The following is a 16806-nucleotide window of genomic DNA, read 5'->3' on the forward strand; positions in this document are numbered from 1 at the left end:
GAATGGTTCTGCTCTGATTTCAGAACCCCACTCCCCACTGCAGAAAACAGGAGCAATGCAAAAGGAAGAAAGAAGTAACAAGAGTCACACCAAATCCCGAAAATCAGAGGTGTTTACAACTGACCTTATGTCTCTTCATCTTTTCCATGCACATATGTGTGTTTTACATGAGTTAGAGCATATTAAATATAGTTCCGTGTTCTATTTTCATTATTAAATATTACCATTAAATCATTAAGTAATATGTGATTATAAAATGATTCTAACTGGTTGAGGTTTACAAAGTATCTACAAAAAAGATCTTTTTTTTTTTTTTTTAAGAATTATTTATTTATTTCCATGTGTTGTTGTTATCTTTTAATTTGGCCAGAGAGAAAGAAAGAGAGAAAGGGAAAGGGAGAAAGCCTGCTACCAGGTCTAGGATTTGAACCATGTTTAGCCACGTGGGAGTCCAGTATCTTAACCACCACACCACTTGCTGGCCCCCCAAAAAGACCTCTTAATTATGATGGAGAGGGGCCAGCAGATGGTGTAGCAGTTATGTCACTGGACTCAGTTGACTGCAGTTCAATACCTAGACCCAGTGGCTTGAAAATCACTCCAGGCACATGTGCGTGCATGTCCAAGATCCTGAGAGAAGACTGGGGGAGAAAGGATTGCAGCATGCCACCTCCCCTGGTGAGGTGATTTCTCGCTTTCTCTCTGTTTGTCTCTCTCTCTCTCTCTCCAGTGAGCGCATACATCCTATAGCAAAAATCTCCCTCAAAAAAAAAAATTATGGAGAAACTCCTTTGTAAAGATGGCAGTTTAGCACACACACTTACATAAGCTCACTAAATGGAATTATGCACAGAGCCACCAAAAGGCTCAGGAACTGGGGACCCTGGGTGCTCAAGCATCTGGTAAGGGAGTGTTAAAAGAACAGGTATAAGTCATTTAAAGAAGCAAACAGTCACAGAGACAGGATATCAGTTGCCAGGGACTTGGGAGAGAGTGAGGAGATAGCATTTGACAAGGAGAGTTTCCATTCGGGAAGATGAAAGAGTTCTGGAAAGGGGTGGCGATGGTTGCACAATATAGGAAGTGTGTGTAATGGCGCTGAGTCACACACTTAAAAATGGTTACATGGTGCGGTTGTGTGGCTTAGTAGCTAAGGCAGCTGGATACCACATGGGCAATTACACAGTTCAAGTCCTGGGACTGAGGGCTTGAGAAACATGCCAGGCACATGTGTGTGTGTGCCCAAAATCCCAAGGAGAGATGGAGGAGAGGGGATTGCAGCGTGACCATTTCCCATGGGGGATGCTTTGTCCTCTCCCTCTCTCTTTCTGACAAGCACTTGCACCCTCTAGCAAAAACAAAGTGAAACAAATAAAACTAACAAAAATGGTTAACATCTTAAATTTTGCTATGTGTATTTTACTTTTTTTTTTTTTTTTTGCTATCAGGAATATGAACTCACCTGCGAGAGACAGACAAGGAATGTTAGAAGCCTTCCTCTCCAGGAGGGATGGCCATGACCAAATCCCTTCGTCTCCATGCTCCTCTTGGGATTTGGGGCACACACACATAAGTGCTGGTGTTTTTCTCTAGCCACTGGGCCTGGGACTGGCACCAGAGTTGGCCACATAGGATCCAGTGCCTTAACACCATGTCACCTCCTGGCCCAATTTTACCACATTTTTATAAAAAGGGGAAATGCTGGGGCAGCAGGTGGCGTAGTGAGTAGAGCACTGGACTCCCATATGGTCAACTGTGGTTGGAGTCCTGAACCCAACCACTTGAAACTCACTCCAGGCCACCTGTGCATAAGTGCACAAGATCCCAAGAGACGATTGGAGAAGAGATTGTGGCATGGCCATCTCCCCTGGGGATAATTTCTCACTTTCCATGTCTCTCAGGCAAGGACATTCACTCTATAGCAAAAATCTCTTTTTAAAAAAAAAAAAAAGAGCAATCAGACCTTCAAACCCCACCTGCTATTCCATGAAGCTTCCTCAGAGACCAAATACAGGTCTAGGTTATGCAGTAAGTGAATTGGAGTCAATTTGCTCTAGGAGGGCCCAGCCATGGCAGGGTGGAAAGCCCATCCTGAGAGGACAATGAAGACATGAACAGGCACCAGCAGGTAGGTGGTGAAGTGGTTACGTCACTGGACTCCCACATGGCTAACCACAGTTCGAGTCCCGGATCCGGTGGCTTGAAATCATATTGGGCATGTGTGCGTGCATGCCCAAGATCCCAGGAGGAGAATGGAAGGGAAGTGGTTGTGGTGTGGCCATCCCCCTAGAGGATGATTTCTCACTTTCCCTCTCACTGTCTCTGTCTCTCTCTCCCTGGCAAAAAAAAAAAAAAAAAAAAGCTCTAAAAAACATGGGGGGAAAAGAGGAATAAACAGCAGCTGACTCTCACAGTTCTGGGGAGAAATGAAGCTAAAGTCTCTAAGAAGGATCCTTCCTCAATCCTTCCAGCTTCTGGGGGCTCTGCATTCCTTGATGCATGTCCAACACCCCAATCTCTTCCTCTGTCCTCAGGTGCCTCCTCCTAGGGTGTCTTTTCTCTGTGTGTCTCTTAAAGGTCATGCCTTTGGGTTTAGGGCCCATCCAGGTAATGCATCATGACTCCATCTCAAGAGCCTTTACTTAATTACATCTTAATTACAAAAAAGGTCTCATTCACGGGTTCTGGGAACTAGGATGTAGACAGATCTTTGGGGCGGACACCATTCAGCCCACTGCCGAGGGGCGATGCAGATGCTCAGCTATGCACATTGAGTTTGATGCCTGTTAAACACCCCAGTGGGAAAGGGAGCAGGCAATCGGAGTAGGAAGAAGTCAAAGCTGAAGGTAATCATTCATGAGTCATCAGCGTATGATTGGCACCTGACGCCAGGAGGCTGGGGACTGAGGTTCAGGTCTGGAGACCAGAAGCAGGAGACGACTCTCAGGATGGCACCAGGGAAAGCCCAGAAAAGATGTGGTTGCAGCTGGAGACCAGAGCCGGCCTGAGTTCATAGGCAGCATGGTGGAACACACTTCGCCAAGGTCGGTCCCACTTTGAGGCTAGCGGCAGCCTTCTCAATCTCCATCTCACTGTTCTCTGTCCAAATTCCTGAGCCACAGAGGCCACGAGCATGACTGACGTCTGCTCTGTACCATGGTGTTTTGGGGAAACATGTTATGCAGCCATGGTAACTGAAGCAGCCTTCTCCCCACTGACGAATCAGAAAGCTCTACCCCAGAAGCGAGTCTCTTGGTGTGAACCCGGCTCGGATCCCACCTCAGAATTGGCCCCTCCATCCCGGTTGCCCACAGGAGAAAGGCTCTGAGCCTCCCTTCTCCTGACCAGACCCAGATCCTAGCAGATCCACAGTATCCACAGCTCAGGTTGCCCTATTTCTGTGTTCTAGAATGCAGGGTGTGTGTGTGTGTGTGTGTGTGTGTGTGTGTGTGTGTGTGTGTGCATTTATTTACTTATTTTGAGTGTAGCTACATGTTTTTAAAACCCTTTTTCACATGATTGCAGAGAGCTTGGTAAGAGATGGGTAGGAACCTGTCTTTAAGCATAAACTTGCAAAGTCACCTTGCTCAGCAGCCTCACTCTGCGCTTTCTGCACAAGAGACTGCCCTGGCTGGAACCTGTGGTATTAGCACAAGGACGCACAGATCAGTGCACTAGAACTGAGACTCCAAAGCCAAACCCCTACATTTATGCTCAAATATTTAACAAGGTGCCAGGACAAGTCAATGAGAAAGGGACAATGTTTTCAACAAGTGGTGCTAGGACAAATAGATCGCTACACGCAAAAATATGAAAAAGAAAGGAAAAAGAACTTAAGACTCTTACCTCATACCATAAAAAAAAACCTCAAAATGGATTATGAGGATTATATATAATTATATGGATTATAAGGGCTAAACTTACAAAAGAAAACATGGGTAAAATTTAAAAGAAGACACAGGTAAAATCTTGGTAGTTTTTGTTTTTTTGTTTTGTTTGTTTTTTAGAGAGATTTTTGTTATAGAGTGCATGCACTCACCAGAGAGACAGAAAGCAAGAAATCACTCCCTGTGGGGAGGGATGGCCACACCACAATCCTTTCACAATCTCTTCTCCTCTTGGGATTTTGGGCACATGTGTACATGCACCTGGCATGATTTTTAAGCCACCGTGTCTGGAATTCAAACTGCAGTCAACTACCTGAGAGTCTGGCGACATAACCATTATGCCATCTGCTGGTCCCAAAATCTTTGTAGTCTTAAGTCAAGTAGAGATCTTAGATACAACACCATAAACACAGCCATAAAAGAAAAAAGAAAAAAAAAAAACCCTGATAAACTGGAGTTTGTTAAAATTAAAAGCTTTTGCAGAGGCCAGCAGGTAGTATAGTGGTTAAGGCACTGGACTCCCACATGGCTGACCACTGTTCAAGTCCTGGACTTGGCAGCTTGCTTTCCTGTTTTCCCTTTCTTTCTCTCTATTTTGCTCTGTGGTCAAATTAGGAAAAAATAATGATGATGATGAGTAAAATTAAATAATTCTTAAAAAAAAAAACCCTTTTGGATTTTCAAAGATAACATTAAGAAAATGAAAACAGGGCTGACCCAATGGTGCAGGGGTTAAGCGCTATACACATGGAGCTAGGTCTCACATGATCAACCCCAGTTCCAATCTTGGCCCCAGAGGCTTGAAAAACATACCAGGTATGTGTGTGCACATGCCCCAAATCCCGGAGATGGAGAAATGGAGGAAAGAGGATTGCAGAGTGACCATGCCCTATGGGGGGGGTCTTCTCTCTTTCTTGCTCTCTCTCTCTATCAAGCACACACACCCTCCGACAATTAAAAAAACAAAAGTTGGAAAAAAATGAAAACAGAGCCAAAGACTGGAGATAATATTTGTACATCATACAGCTGCTAAAAAGACTTCTATCCAAAGGCTGCAGATGGCGTGGTGGTGAAGGCACTAGATTCCCACATGGCTGACCATTGTTCAAGTTCCAGACTTGGTGGCTGGCTGGCTTTCTTTCTTTCTTTCTCTCTCTCTCTCTCTCTCTCTCTCTCTCTCTCTCTCTTTCTCTTTCTCACTCTGTTCCTATCTGGTCAAATTAAAATAAATAAATAAATGTTAAATTAAAAAAAATCAAAACTGAGATCCCATAATATACTACTAGACTGGATAAAATAATGACAAACAAGACCAAATGTTGGTAAGAATGTAGAGAAATTAGAACCTTCATACATAGCTGGTAGGATTATAACATGGTACAACTGCTCTGGAAAAGTTTTAGGGTTTTTTTTGTTTTGTTTTTATTTATTTTGTTGTGTTTTGTTTTGTTTTTGGAGAGGATTTTTTGCTATAGGGCATGTGTGCTTGCCAGAAAGAGACAGTGAGAGACAGAGAGAAAACCCCCCCATAGGGCATGGTTACACTTCAATCCCTTCTCCTCCATTCTCCTTTTGGAATCCTGGGCACGCATGCACACATGCCCGGCGTGAGTTTCAGCCACCAGGTCCAGGACTCAAACCACAGTCAACTACATGGGAGTCCAACAACATAGCCATTATGCCATCTGCTGGTCCCATTTTTTTGTTTGTTTATTTGGTTTTTTTGTGTTTTTTTTTTTTAAGAGAGAGATTTTTGCTATAGGGCATGTGCACTTACCAGAGAGACAGAAAGCAAGAAATCACCCCCCAGGAGGGATGGCACATCACAGTCCCTTCTCCACCATAATCTTGGGTACACATGCACAAGTGTCCAGCTTAAGTTTTAAGCCACTGGGCCTGGGACTTGAACCGCAGTTGACTACATGGGAACCCAGCAACGTAACCATTATACCATCTGCTGTCGACTCCCACGTCTTTTAAAAAATAAATGTAAGGCCAGCAGGAGCCATGGTGGTTAAGGTGCTCGACTCCCACGTGGCTGACCATGATTTGAGTTCCGCACCTGGCATCTTGTTTTCTTGCTTTCTCTCTTTTTCTCCCTCTCTCTCTGGTCCAATTTTAAAATAATAATAAAATTAAAATTAAATCATTCTTTAAATAAACCTAAGCTGAGCTAGCTGGTGACATGGTGATGGATCCCACATGGCTGACTCCACAGTTCAAGTCCCAGACTGGTGTCTCAAAGAACACACTGATTTTTCTGTGCATGTGTGCCTAAAATCCTGAGAGGATATAAGAGAAGGGATTATGGCATGCCATCCCCCTGGGGGTGATTTCTCACTTTCCCTCTCTCTCTCTCCAGCTAATGCACATGCTTATGGTAAAAAAAAAAAAAAAAAAAAATCTAATTTAAAAAAGTTAAAAAGCTAAACTTACCATATGGCCCAGCAATTCCATGGCTAAGAATCTACCCATGAAAAATGAAAACATATGCCCACATACAAGATTTGAAGGTGAATTAATGTTCCTAGTTTCTCCATAGTTCACAGTAGCCACAAAGGAAAAGCAATCAATACCTACCAATGGACGAGTGTGTGAACAAAATATGTTATATCCATACAACAGGCTACTATCTGACAAGAAGGAATGAAACTTACACGTGCTACAATATGGGCGCACCTCAAAAACATCGCATCAAGTAAAAGAACCCACATGCAAAATACTGTATATTTATATGAAGTTCCCAGAAAAAGACAAATGTGTAGGGACAGAAGCAGATCAGTAATCCCCTGGGGCTGAGGGTGAGCACGGGATTAACCAGCATCAGGGAACTGGGTGGGGCTGACAGGCTGCGCAGTCCTCCTGATGGATTAAAATCCATTGAATGGACGCCAACGATAGGTGAGTTTTATGGTATGATACTTCCACCGTAAGTATCCATTAAAAAGCTGCACAACAAAATAACTCACTGTTGAGGGCACGGGAGAGACGGTTGAGCGGTGGTTCCAGTGGAGAAGGGGAGATTCATTGTTGAAAACGGCAAGCGGCCAAAAGCAGAGAGAGAGACGAGATCGAAATAATTCACTCACTGGACAACCCGTCCCAGGATAATTAGGAACTGGCCGTTTTCTCTGCCCACCCCATGAGAGGTCTGCTTACCCACTTCCCTTTTCCTCCAAGCAAGGCAGTTTCCAGACCAAATAAGGCTGCAGCTTTTGCCATGCTCCTGGCACAGAGTTCCTTTTAATTCCTTTTAAGTGCCAAGCTTATAACTTGGACCTAAAACCTCCCCAAGGAGCATGTTGCCCATCAGCCACCCCAGCTAGATCCCTCTGGGTAACTCCAAACAAACCAAGGTAAACACAGAGTAGGACCCGGTGGCCTCTATCCTTTTTCTGGACCCACCCAGCAGGAGGAGGGGCAAGCTGAGAAGCTTGGAAGGCAGGCAGGCCTCCATGCTGAGGGGCAGGGCTAGGGGACAGCAACCTCTGCTGACAGTTGACTGGCTCCTAGGGCCTTGAGCACCCTCGCCTCTGCCTGGAGCACAAAAGGTCACTCACTGAACCCTCTGCCTGGAGCACAGTGTAGCCATTAATGATGGGCCACACTCACAGTCTCATTCCCTCTTCACTCCAGCTTTGCAAGATGATGAGATCGTGACGATGGCAGCCAGCTTGGTGGACACCAGGCTCTGGTCCAAGGGCCCTATGTGTTTAACTCATTTAACCTCCACTGTGAGACAGGTCCTATTACCCCATTTTAGATAAGAAACGAGGCTACACAGCACACACGAGGTGAACCTGGACATGGACCCTGGCCATGGAGCTCTGCCCACCACAGGCAGAATACAGCAAGTTCTCCGAGTGGCGCTGGTTCCCCTGAGAACAGAGTCGTCACCTCCGCTGTCGCAGCTTCTGCAAAGGCTATATAGCCTGCAGGCTGAGCACTGTCAGCGAGATCATACTTGCTGGCTGGGAAGATGTTTGGCTTGAGACTGTTTTTCCCTTTCTGGGGCAACCCTGTCCAGGCTAAACTGTAGGATATTTTTCAAGCAACGAGCTACATTTTCCTAACAAGGTCTCTTTGGGATAAGAAATGGAAACGTTCTGTGTTGCAGCCTTCAACTCTGACATTTTAATGATACATCACCAGCGGCTTGAGTGGGGTCAGCAGTGAAGGGGAAAATGCTCTATGGGATGGGGGTGGAGGACATGTGGGGCATGACAGTCATAAGCCAGACACCACCAGCACTGCCGTGGAGACCACGAAGCCAGACCCAGGCCTTGACAGGGCACGGTGCCGGACACTGTTCATTTCCTTGACTTCTCAGCACAGTCAGCAAGGCGGGACTGTCCCATCATGCTTTACAGAAGGAGCAGGCAGGCCCAGAGAGGGGATGGTCTGGCTGAAGTCAGCAGTGGGTGGTGGTGCCAGCATTGGCTCAGGTCCCTCTGATTCCAGAGGCTTCCCACCACCCCAGCTTTGCTGGCTGACTTTCTTTACCCCAAACTCTTCCTGGGGGGATGGCCCCTAGGGAAAGCACCTGGATGACGGTCCAGATGGAAACTCCAATCTTGGTCTTTCTCTAATGGGTAGAGACAGATTCAGCACGGCCTCCAAGCTGGGAATGGGTAAACCCAGTAAGATACACAGATGTGGTCGTAACTGGGTTGGCGAAGATTATTTGGTAAAAAGTAACAAAAACCTTGGGGCCAGCTGATGGCATAGTGCTTAAGGTGCTGGATACTCTCACATGGCTGACCATGGTTTGAGTCCTGGGCCAGACTCTTTGTGTCTCTTTCTCTGGTCAAATTAAAATAAAATGAATGAATAAATTTTAAGAGAGAAAGAAAGTAACAAAAACCCAAGGCAGACCTTCTTCAGCTAAAAAGGAAGGTGAACTAGCACAGGACACTGGGAAGGATGGGTTGCAGGTCAGGAATGGCTGAATCCAGGTGCACAAACACTGTCAGCAGGTCACTCTTCTACCCCTACTTTGGGGTCTCTTTCTCTTTGGACTTCTCTCCTGCAGAAAGGCTTCCTTTGGGGAAAGGAGCTGCTGGGCCAGCTCCAGTAGAACTGGAACTTTCTTTCAGCATCTGTATGTCAACCCCAGGGCAGGACTCAGATGGGCCTGTTTGGATGCTGGCCCAACTCTGAACCTGGTCTTGCTATGACTAGAAATGTGAAGTCTCTGATCCAGCCAAGGACATACAGACTCTGTGTCCAGGAGATGCACCAGAAAGTCAAGGAGATAAAGCATATATCTCTGGGAGGCAAAGCAGCTCCCCGTGCACCTCGACAACCACGCAACACTTCAAGATGGGTACTGCATGCCCTTATAAGCATCTGGGTACCTGTTTCCCACCAGCCACAGGTCCTCATGGGGCACGAGAACAGCAGCTAACCGTCTGCAGGTGGGTTCTTGACACCGCTCCGCACACGGCGGCACTCACTATGCACTTACTGATGTAGCAGAATGAATGTGGCCACACAGCAAGGGCCCTGCCTCTTCCCCTTCCCAAGCAACTCAGTCCCAAAGCCACCTGATGGGAGCAAGAAGGCATCCACGCAAGGGGGCAGAAGAGGAGCCATGGTGGCCTGGCACCGGCAAAAGCAGTGTGGTCAACAGTGTGCTCGCCTGGCCCAGAGTGCATGGCAACACGTGAGCTGAGTGAATAACACTTGGAGGACAGTGGTGTGACCAGAGAAGAGAGGAGGCTCACAGGAAGACAGAGGCCACCATCACAGACACCTGAGATGCCAGGTCGGCCAGGCTGGGCTCCATTCTGAGGGCCGTGGACATGTATGTGGTCATTAAGTGTCATGGAAAGAGAAGATGCAGTGGAAGAGGGTGGAAGGAGATGGTGAGAAGATCCACCAACTGGCCAGAAAGGCCCGTCTCCAACGGCAGCTCCACAGGTAAAACGCCCTAACCCAGCTGCGATCTCGCCTCTGGCCAGGGCCAGCTTGCTGTTGTCCGGCTTGCTGCTATCTTTCCACCAAGCCTGGGCTTGCTCTCCTCAAGTTTCGCAATTCTAGACTTTCCAACTTGAAACTTTTGTTCTAGTTAACGGGGAAATCAAGGAGAAGAGGAACATGTTCCTTCCCCTTCCCATCTGTGGACAGAATGAGGACCTCACAGAAGGCCCCATATACCCGTGCCCACCACGCTGAGCGTCTGCACACCAGTGCCACTTGTATGTCCTGAATATCTGGAGTCATCCTGCGTTCTCAACCAGGGAAGGACCCACTGAGCAAAGGAGAAAAAAGAATGTCCATTTCAGACACACAGCAAACACACTGTGGGCGGTGTGCAAGCCTTTTTGTTTAATTTTTAAATAATTTATATACCTTTGAAACAAAAACCTGAGGCCAAAATATATCCATCTGAGGTTTTCTTAAATAAAAGAGTTGGCAAAGAACACTGGACAGGCTCAGAGAAGGCTCTAGATCTAAGTTTTAGTGACAACGATGCTCAGATTAGTGACTGTCACCTGGGACCAGATACTTCCCCCAAGAAAGGTGAGCACAGGCTGTAAACCAGGAAGTGGAGACCTTCCCAGCCTTTGGGAGCTGTGCTTGCCGCCCCATGAGGACCAGGGAGAGTCACTGCAGACGCTAGGACAGAAAAGCAGATGAAAGCGGCCTTGGCCGGCGGCCACTCAGGATCACACGAGTGAAACACCCACTTCTTGGACCCGCCTCTGCAGACGCGTTCACACTCTTCCCAGTTTTCTCAAAATGCCCTCCTCCCCGCGGATGAGAGCTGCCAGCTCCAGATGGGGGTCACTTCGACAGAATTCGAGGCCAGGCACAACTCCGAGGAAACAGAGCCTTTCCCAGGATCCCAGAGTGGGCTTTGGGTTTTGACTGGGAGTGAAGGCACAGCCTGGAAACAATTGGGCTGGAGCGAGCAAGGCGCAGCATTCTCTGGGCCCACCCCTGCACCAGGCCCAAGCGTGGGACAGCAGAGCGCCCTCCCAGCGGGTTCCCCCACCTGGTTTCATAGGAAAAGCCTATCTCTGGGCTCCAGAAGCCCAAGCTCCACCCAGGTCCCTCCAACCCTCGCATCTCTGGTGGAGAGAAACCTGGGCTTGGCACAGCCGCTGGGCTCCCCCGGGGCAGCTCTGGGGGCCCTGTGAGTACGCCGGCGGTCACGTTCCCTTCTCCTTCCTCTTGCTCATCCTCTGGCTGCTGAGCTCACCCAGTTTCTTATCCAGCCTCCTCTGAAGCTGAGCCCTCTTGGCTGGGTCCAAGGACCTGTCCTTGGTTCCACTGCCAGCATAGAGAACCCCTTCCCGGCTGATTCTCTGTCGGGCCTGGGCACGCGCTCTCTCACCGCAGCCATGGACCTGGGGAGGACAGAGGACACGAGAGTCAGTGCCAGGCTGTGTGGGGAAGGGCACCAGGACCCGCCGTGTGAGATCCTTGGGGCTTCCTCCTCCCCGATGCCAACTCTTCACCCCACAGGCTGCCAGGCAGGGGTGGGGACTCTAAACCCTGGCCAGAGCACCCACCTCAACTGACCACACAGCCTCTGCAGCCACTTCAGGCTGTATCCCAGCCCTGCCACCATCATCAGAATAAAGTCTGACTCCTCCAGGAAGCCTGCCAGACCTGGTCCTGCCTCAATCCTCACCATCATGTCCCATCCTCTCCTCCCAGTTCCCTCATTGCACCAGGGACCCTTACACATGCTGGAAGGGCTGCCTGCCCACTTGCTGTGACCACCCACCCTCCATGCCCAGCTCCCCACCTTCCACCTCTTAGTTCTCAGCCCACGGACTACTGCCCCTGACTTGCCTTCCTCAGAGCACTTACACAGGGTTCATATGCTGGACTCTGACCCAGATCCCCCAGTGGCCCGAGTCCCCCGGGTCACAGACGGGCTGCTCTGGCCCCAGCTCCCTAAGGGTGTCCTAGCGGCCAAGCACGTTCTCATCTCCATACACTCAAGGCACGAATGAAATGCCAGGCTGCTGGTCTCAGGGAACAGGGCGGGCCCCACCTCCCACCACTCTTCTGCCAAACAGACCATCAGAACCCACCAACTCGAGGGCCCTGAAATAAAAATTCCCCCTGCCCAGAATTCCCACTAACGAGGTTGGAACTCAGCAAACATGCCATTTCCCTTACTCATGCCCAAGGGGTTCCAAACGAATGCTGAGTAATAAAGGCAACCCTCTCAGAGACATTTAGAGCTTACACGAGCCAACCTGTCCATCCGGACTGTGTCTGCCCAGGATCTGCCCCTGAAGATGAAGACAGAGCCCCACCCCCGACCCCCACCGTCGGCCCCAGGAGTGGGGAGGCTGTTGTACCTCGGGCAGCTGGTGGCTGAGGCAGTAGCGGCGGCCGCAGAGCTGGCAGAGCTGGCCCAGAGTGGCGATGCTGGCCGTGCACTTGGCAAAGCCACAGGTGTTGTCAGCCTTAACGGCAGCTGAAAGCAGGGCATCGAAGTCCTCCTCCAAGGGTGCGTCAGTGGCCGTATGTCCTAGGGAGAAGCAGTGACACTCGGGCAAACAGGGAAGAAACAAATCCTCGGACCCAAATGCTCCCACCAGGCATGACCGATAAAACTGCAGCAGCCCACGTTCGCCCCACCTTGTGCGGCTGTGCCTGTGTTTCCCAGCGGCGTGCACAAACACACTCCTTCGCACGAGTGTCCATCCGTCCAGGCTGCGGCTAGTCCCCCTCCTGTTCCCGCTCTGCTGCCCCTCATTCTACACTGACTTAATAACCCTGAACGTCCCACGATACACGTGCGGCACGGTCACCATGGCCCTGAGAGCAGGGCTGGTCGTGGATAGACGGTGCCCGTGCAAGCCCAGCCTCGTCAGCCCAGGAACGGCATTTAGATAGGAGGATATGCTTTATGACATTAGCTAGAAAAACCAGTCCAAGTCTAAGTCCAACACCAGGAAAATGGTTAGAGGAACTACAGCATGAAACATCAGCATGAAACATCAAGAGAACCTTCACACTTTCAACCAGCTGCATGAAAATTAGTTACAGCAAGATGCTCATGATGAGTAGAAAAGAGAAACAAAGTTATACCATCTGATCATAGATCAAAGATACACACATCTCCACGGACATAAGGATGCAGAGAACATGGAAGAGCTGATGCCATGCAGCTCTGGGTGACGCCATGTAAGCAGGATCGCTTCACACCAGTTTCCCATGCCATCTCCTATAATGGGCACGCTGCCATGATGGGCACGCTGCCATGATGGGCACGCTGGGGTAGGGACTGTGGAAAAGACTGAGATGTTAGCCCAGGGCCTCCCAAAGGCTGCAACTCATCTGCAAGTGCCTCAGTTGACGGCAGCTGTTTCAAATCTTCTAAACAGGCCCGCTTCTGCTGCGGTCATCTGTACCTGGGGATGGGCCCACAGGGCTGGGCAAAGGTCAAGCCTATTGTGCTTATACACACACCGACAGCCTGGTGGCCTCCTGGGTCAGAAGGAGAGAAGCACCGCCCCCTGCCACATCCTGACGAGCAGTACCGAGCAACCTGGAGAAGGCCCCGGGGAGGAGCCCTGCTGAGCACAGGCACCCCACTCTCCACAAATGTCTTTAGAGATGAACAGGACACACAGACCAAGCAGAGCATGTCCAGGTCCCAGTGGGAAGTGGGCAGGTAGAGAGCATGCTGGACATCTCAAAAACACAACAGCCTGTCTGTCATGCATCATTGGACCCAAAGCTCCTGCCTCCAGCTAGGGGACCTTGTGACCCGCTGTGGTCCTGTGTGGCCACGTCTGCCACAAGGGCAAGGTATTGGCAGACAACAGGTGGGAACAGCCTTTACTGGGTCCTGCTAGGGCTGGGGTCAGCCTCTGCTTCTTAGCTACAGGCCGGGAGACTGACACAGCCTGGCGAACTCTGGGGATGTGCCCACAGACGGGGCTGAAAAACTCTGAATAGGCCCCTGAAGGTCAGAGCAGCACCTCCCCAGGCCACTTTGGCCTTGAGTGACCACAAAGCAAAAGCCAGCACAAGCCACTCCTTCCAGAAGGCAGGCCAGGCCCTGTTGTCACAAAGGCTTGGCACCTTTCCCTCCAGGATACTGATCATCCTCGTTCAGTTGAAAAAGGAGTGGAAAGCTGGCCCACAAAGCAGTAATGAAGTGTAGTAGATTGGGAGATGGATTCTTAACCAAATGCGGTTCAAATCCCAGCCCCAGCAGCTTGAAAAACACACCAGGCATGTGTGTCCAAATTCTGAGGGAAAGGAGGAATGAAAGAAAAAGGACTGTGGTGTGACCATACCCCACTGGGGGATAGGGGCAGGGGGTCGGTAGGAGGTGTCTCTCCCTCTCTCTCGCTCTCTCTCTAACAAGTGTATGTGCCCTGTGGCAATTTTTTAAAAAGAAGAAAAAGAAGTTGAGGACCAGCCCCACAGCCTAGTGTTTAAGAGAACCAGATCCCACATGGCCAACTGTGCAGTTTGAATCCTGCCCGTCAGTTTGTTTCATTTTATAAATTTAAATATATATATATATTTATTAAAGAGAGATTTTTGCTATAGGGCACTTGCCCTCACCAGAGAGACAGAGACAGAAAGTGAGAGATCGCCCCCCAGGGAAGATGACCACATCACAATCCCTTCGCCTCCAGTTTCCTCTTGGTCCTCTTGGGATCTTGGGCATGCACTCACACGCACCCAGTGTGAGTTTTAAGCCATCGACTCCAGGACTCAAACTACATTCGATTATGTGGGAGTCTAGCAACGTAACCATCACGCTATCTGCTGGTCCTGGCCTTTTCAGTTTGAAAAACATCCTGGCACATGTGTGTACCCAAAATCTCGACAGAATAGAGAAATAGAGAAGAGATTGTGACATGACCATGCTCCATTGGGCATGCTTTTCCCACTCCATCTCTCTCTCTTTCTCTGGCAAACTTAAGCACCTTTTAACAATTTTTTTAAATGTTTTTAATATTATTATTTTTTCTTTTTTTGAGAGGTTTTTGCTATAGGGCACGTGCGCTCGCCAGACAGACAGAGACAGACAGAGAGACAGAAAGCGAGAAATCACCCCCCAGGGAGGATGGCCACGCCACGATCCCTTCTCCTCCATTCTCCTCTCAGGATCTTGGGCACGCATGCACACGTGCCCGGCGTGGGTTTTAAGCCACCAGGTCCAGGACGTGAACCGTGGTTAACTACGTGGGAGTCCAGCGACACAGGCATTACACTAACTGCTGGCCCCAATATTATTTTTTTTAAAGAAAAAGGAGTTGATGTTTTTCCTCCACTAGGATGTCAGCCTTAGAGGGTAGGGGTGGTGTCTGGTTTGTTCACTAACACAAAGCCTGGCACATAATAGCTGCTCAGTAAGGACTTGCTAAATGGGGCCAGCCCATGGCACGGTGGTTAAGGCAGCTGGATTCCACATGGCCAATTGTACAGTTCAAGTCCTGGACCCAGTGACCTGAGAAACATATCAGGCATATGTGCATGCATGCCCAGAATCCCAAAAGGAAGAAAAGCTGGAAAAGAAGGAATTGAGATGGGACCATCCCTTGTGGAGAGTGGGGGGTGGAGAATACTGCCTTCCACCCCCAGCAAGCACACCTGACTTCCTGGCAAATTAGAAAAAAAAAGATTTGCTGAATCAATTCACCAGGAGCCTGAGGCTCTAGAAGGCTCATTTCAAGAACCACGAATGACGCTCCAGGAATTAAATGAATAAGAGATCACAGACTCCTTGCTAAGGGAATGATCATAACAGGAGCTCCCCCTGAAGTCTCTAGAAAAACTGGCTTTGATCGATCAGGTCTCTGAGCTCTAGGCCAGGCCATGGGCACCCCAGCAACGGTCAGTACCATGTAGGACACAACAGGGGACCACACGGCCCGCCCTAGGACTCTGCATGGCCACGTGCGAGGTTCTCGTGCTCAGGAAGCCTTGGCAGTTTTGTGCACTCTGCCCGGGAATGCTTCCCAGTAGCTGGCATGTGCCCTGCTGTTACATGTGGACACCGCCTTCCAGGGCTGCCACCAGCACAGGGCCTGAGTTGCTTTCTGCTCCCCAGAGAAATTCAGGAAACCAGCTGTCCTCACTCTTACAGGCCCTTTCACTTTGTGCGCCCTACCTGCAGAGTCCTGCCTGAGGCCTTGACGAAGAGACCGTGGCCATGGCCCAGTCACTGCTCTGGGAGAGCTGAGACTGAGCCAGGAGACAGGGTCACATGACTAAAGGTAGAGCACAATGACAGAGGCAGCAGCACTGCCAGGAGAAAGTCCTTAATTCTTTCTGAAGGTAACCGGTATGTTTCAAATAGGCCTCCCCAAAGGGTAAGAGAGCACCGTGCCTGTGTTCTCATTCTCTCCACTTACCCTTTGCTTCTTTTTTCTTTTTCTTTTCTGGAAACTTCTTCAGCCCGGAGGCTAGCTGCCCCTCCTTGCTCTCCTTGGTCTTCTGCTCCCGCCTGCTCTTCTCCCTCTCCAGCCTCTCCAGGTGCAGAGCCTTCAGATCCAGCTGATCATGGCCACACTGCTCCCTGCAGGGGTGTCCCGTCTGCACAGGGCTGGGGGCATCTGGGCAAGGAGGGCCTTCGCTGCCAGCCCCTGCTGGGGGTGACTCAGTGAGCAGGGGCTTCTTGCTCACAGTGATGTGCCTCCTCTTGCCCTCCCCGGCACTGCTGTGCATCAGCCCGTGCTCCTCGGCTATCTGGTGGACCCGCAGCCGGTCGTGGGAATTCAGCGACGCAGGAAACTCCAGCTGTGTCTTCTCACTGGCCATGAACTCTGCTATCATGGCCCGGAATAGGCCCTCGCTGTCTTTGCTTACTGTCCCCTCCAAGCTTCCTCCATTGAGGCTGGGCTGAGCAAGGGCTTCAGAGCCCAGAGGCTTTCCAGCCGGCTTCTTCCGGTCCTGTCTGACCGCTGCTCCCCCCCTCCACACT

At 49.8% G+C, this 16806-nt stretch overlaps 1 protein-coding gene and 1 long non-coding RNA gene across 2 annotated transcripts in view; both read right to left on the reverse strand.

Moving 5' to 3' along the window:
- LOC106734180 (uncharacterized) overlaps nucleotides 1-8677 on the reverse strand; it is an 18589-nt gene extending 9912 nt beyond the window's left edge. The window contains exon 1 of the long non-coding RNA XR_001369909.2: nucleotides 6857-8677. This is a non-coding gene — a long non-coding RNA (uncharacterized LOC106734180). The remainder of the gene's footprint in view (nucleotides 1-6856) is intronic.
- Nucleotides 8678-8698: 21 nt separating this feature from the next.
- The window catches only part of IGHMBP2 (immunoglobulin mu DNA binding protein 2), a gene marked incomplete in the record, with an annotated part of 44290 nt that continues 36182 nt past the window's right edge, over nucleotides 8699-16806 (reverse strand). Inside the window, 3 exon segments of the mRNA XM_027769394.1 lie at nucleotides 8699-11242; nucleotides 12212-12384; nucleotides 16238-16779. Of these exon segments, the coding sequence (XP_027625195.1) occupies nucleotides 11045-11242; nucleotides 12212-12384; nucleotides 16238-16779 (913 nt within the window).

This window comes from Tupaia chinensis, unplaced genomic scaffold (genome assembly GCF_000334495.1).
Source record: "Tupaia chinensis unplaced genomic scaffold, TupChi_1.0 Scaffold149501_1, whole genome shotgun sequence".
Taxonomy (NCBI): Eukaryota; Metazoa; Chordata; class Mammalia; order Scandentia; family Tupaiidae; genus Tupaia; species Tupaia belangeri.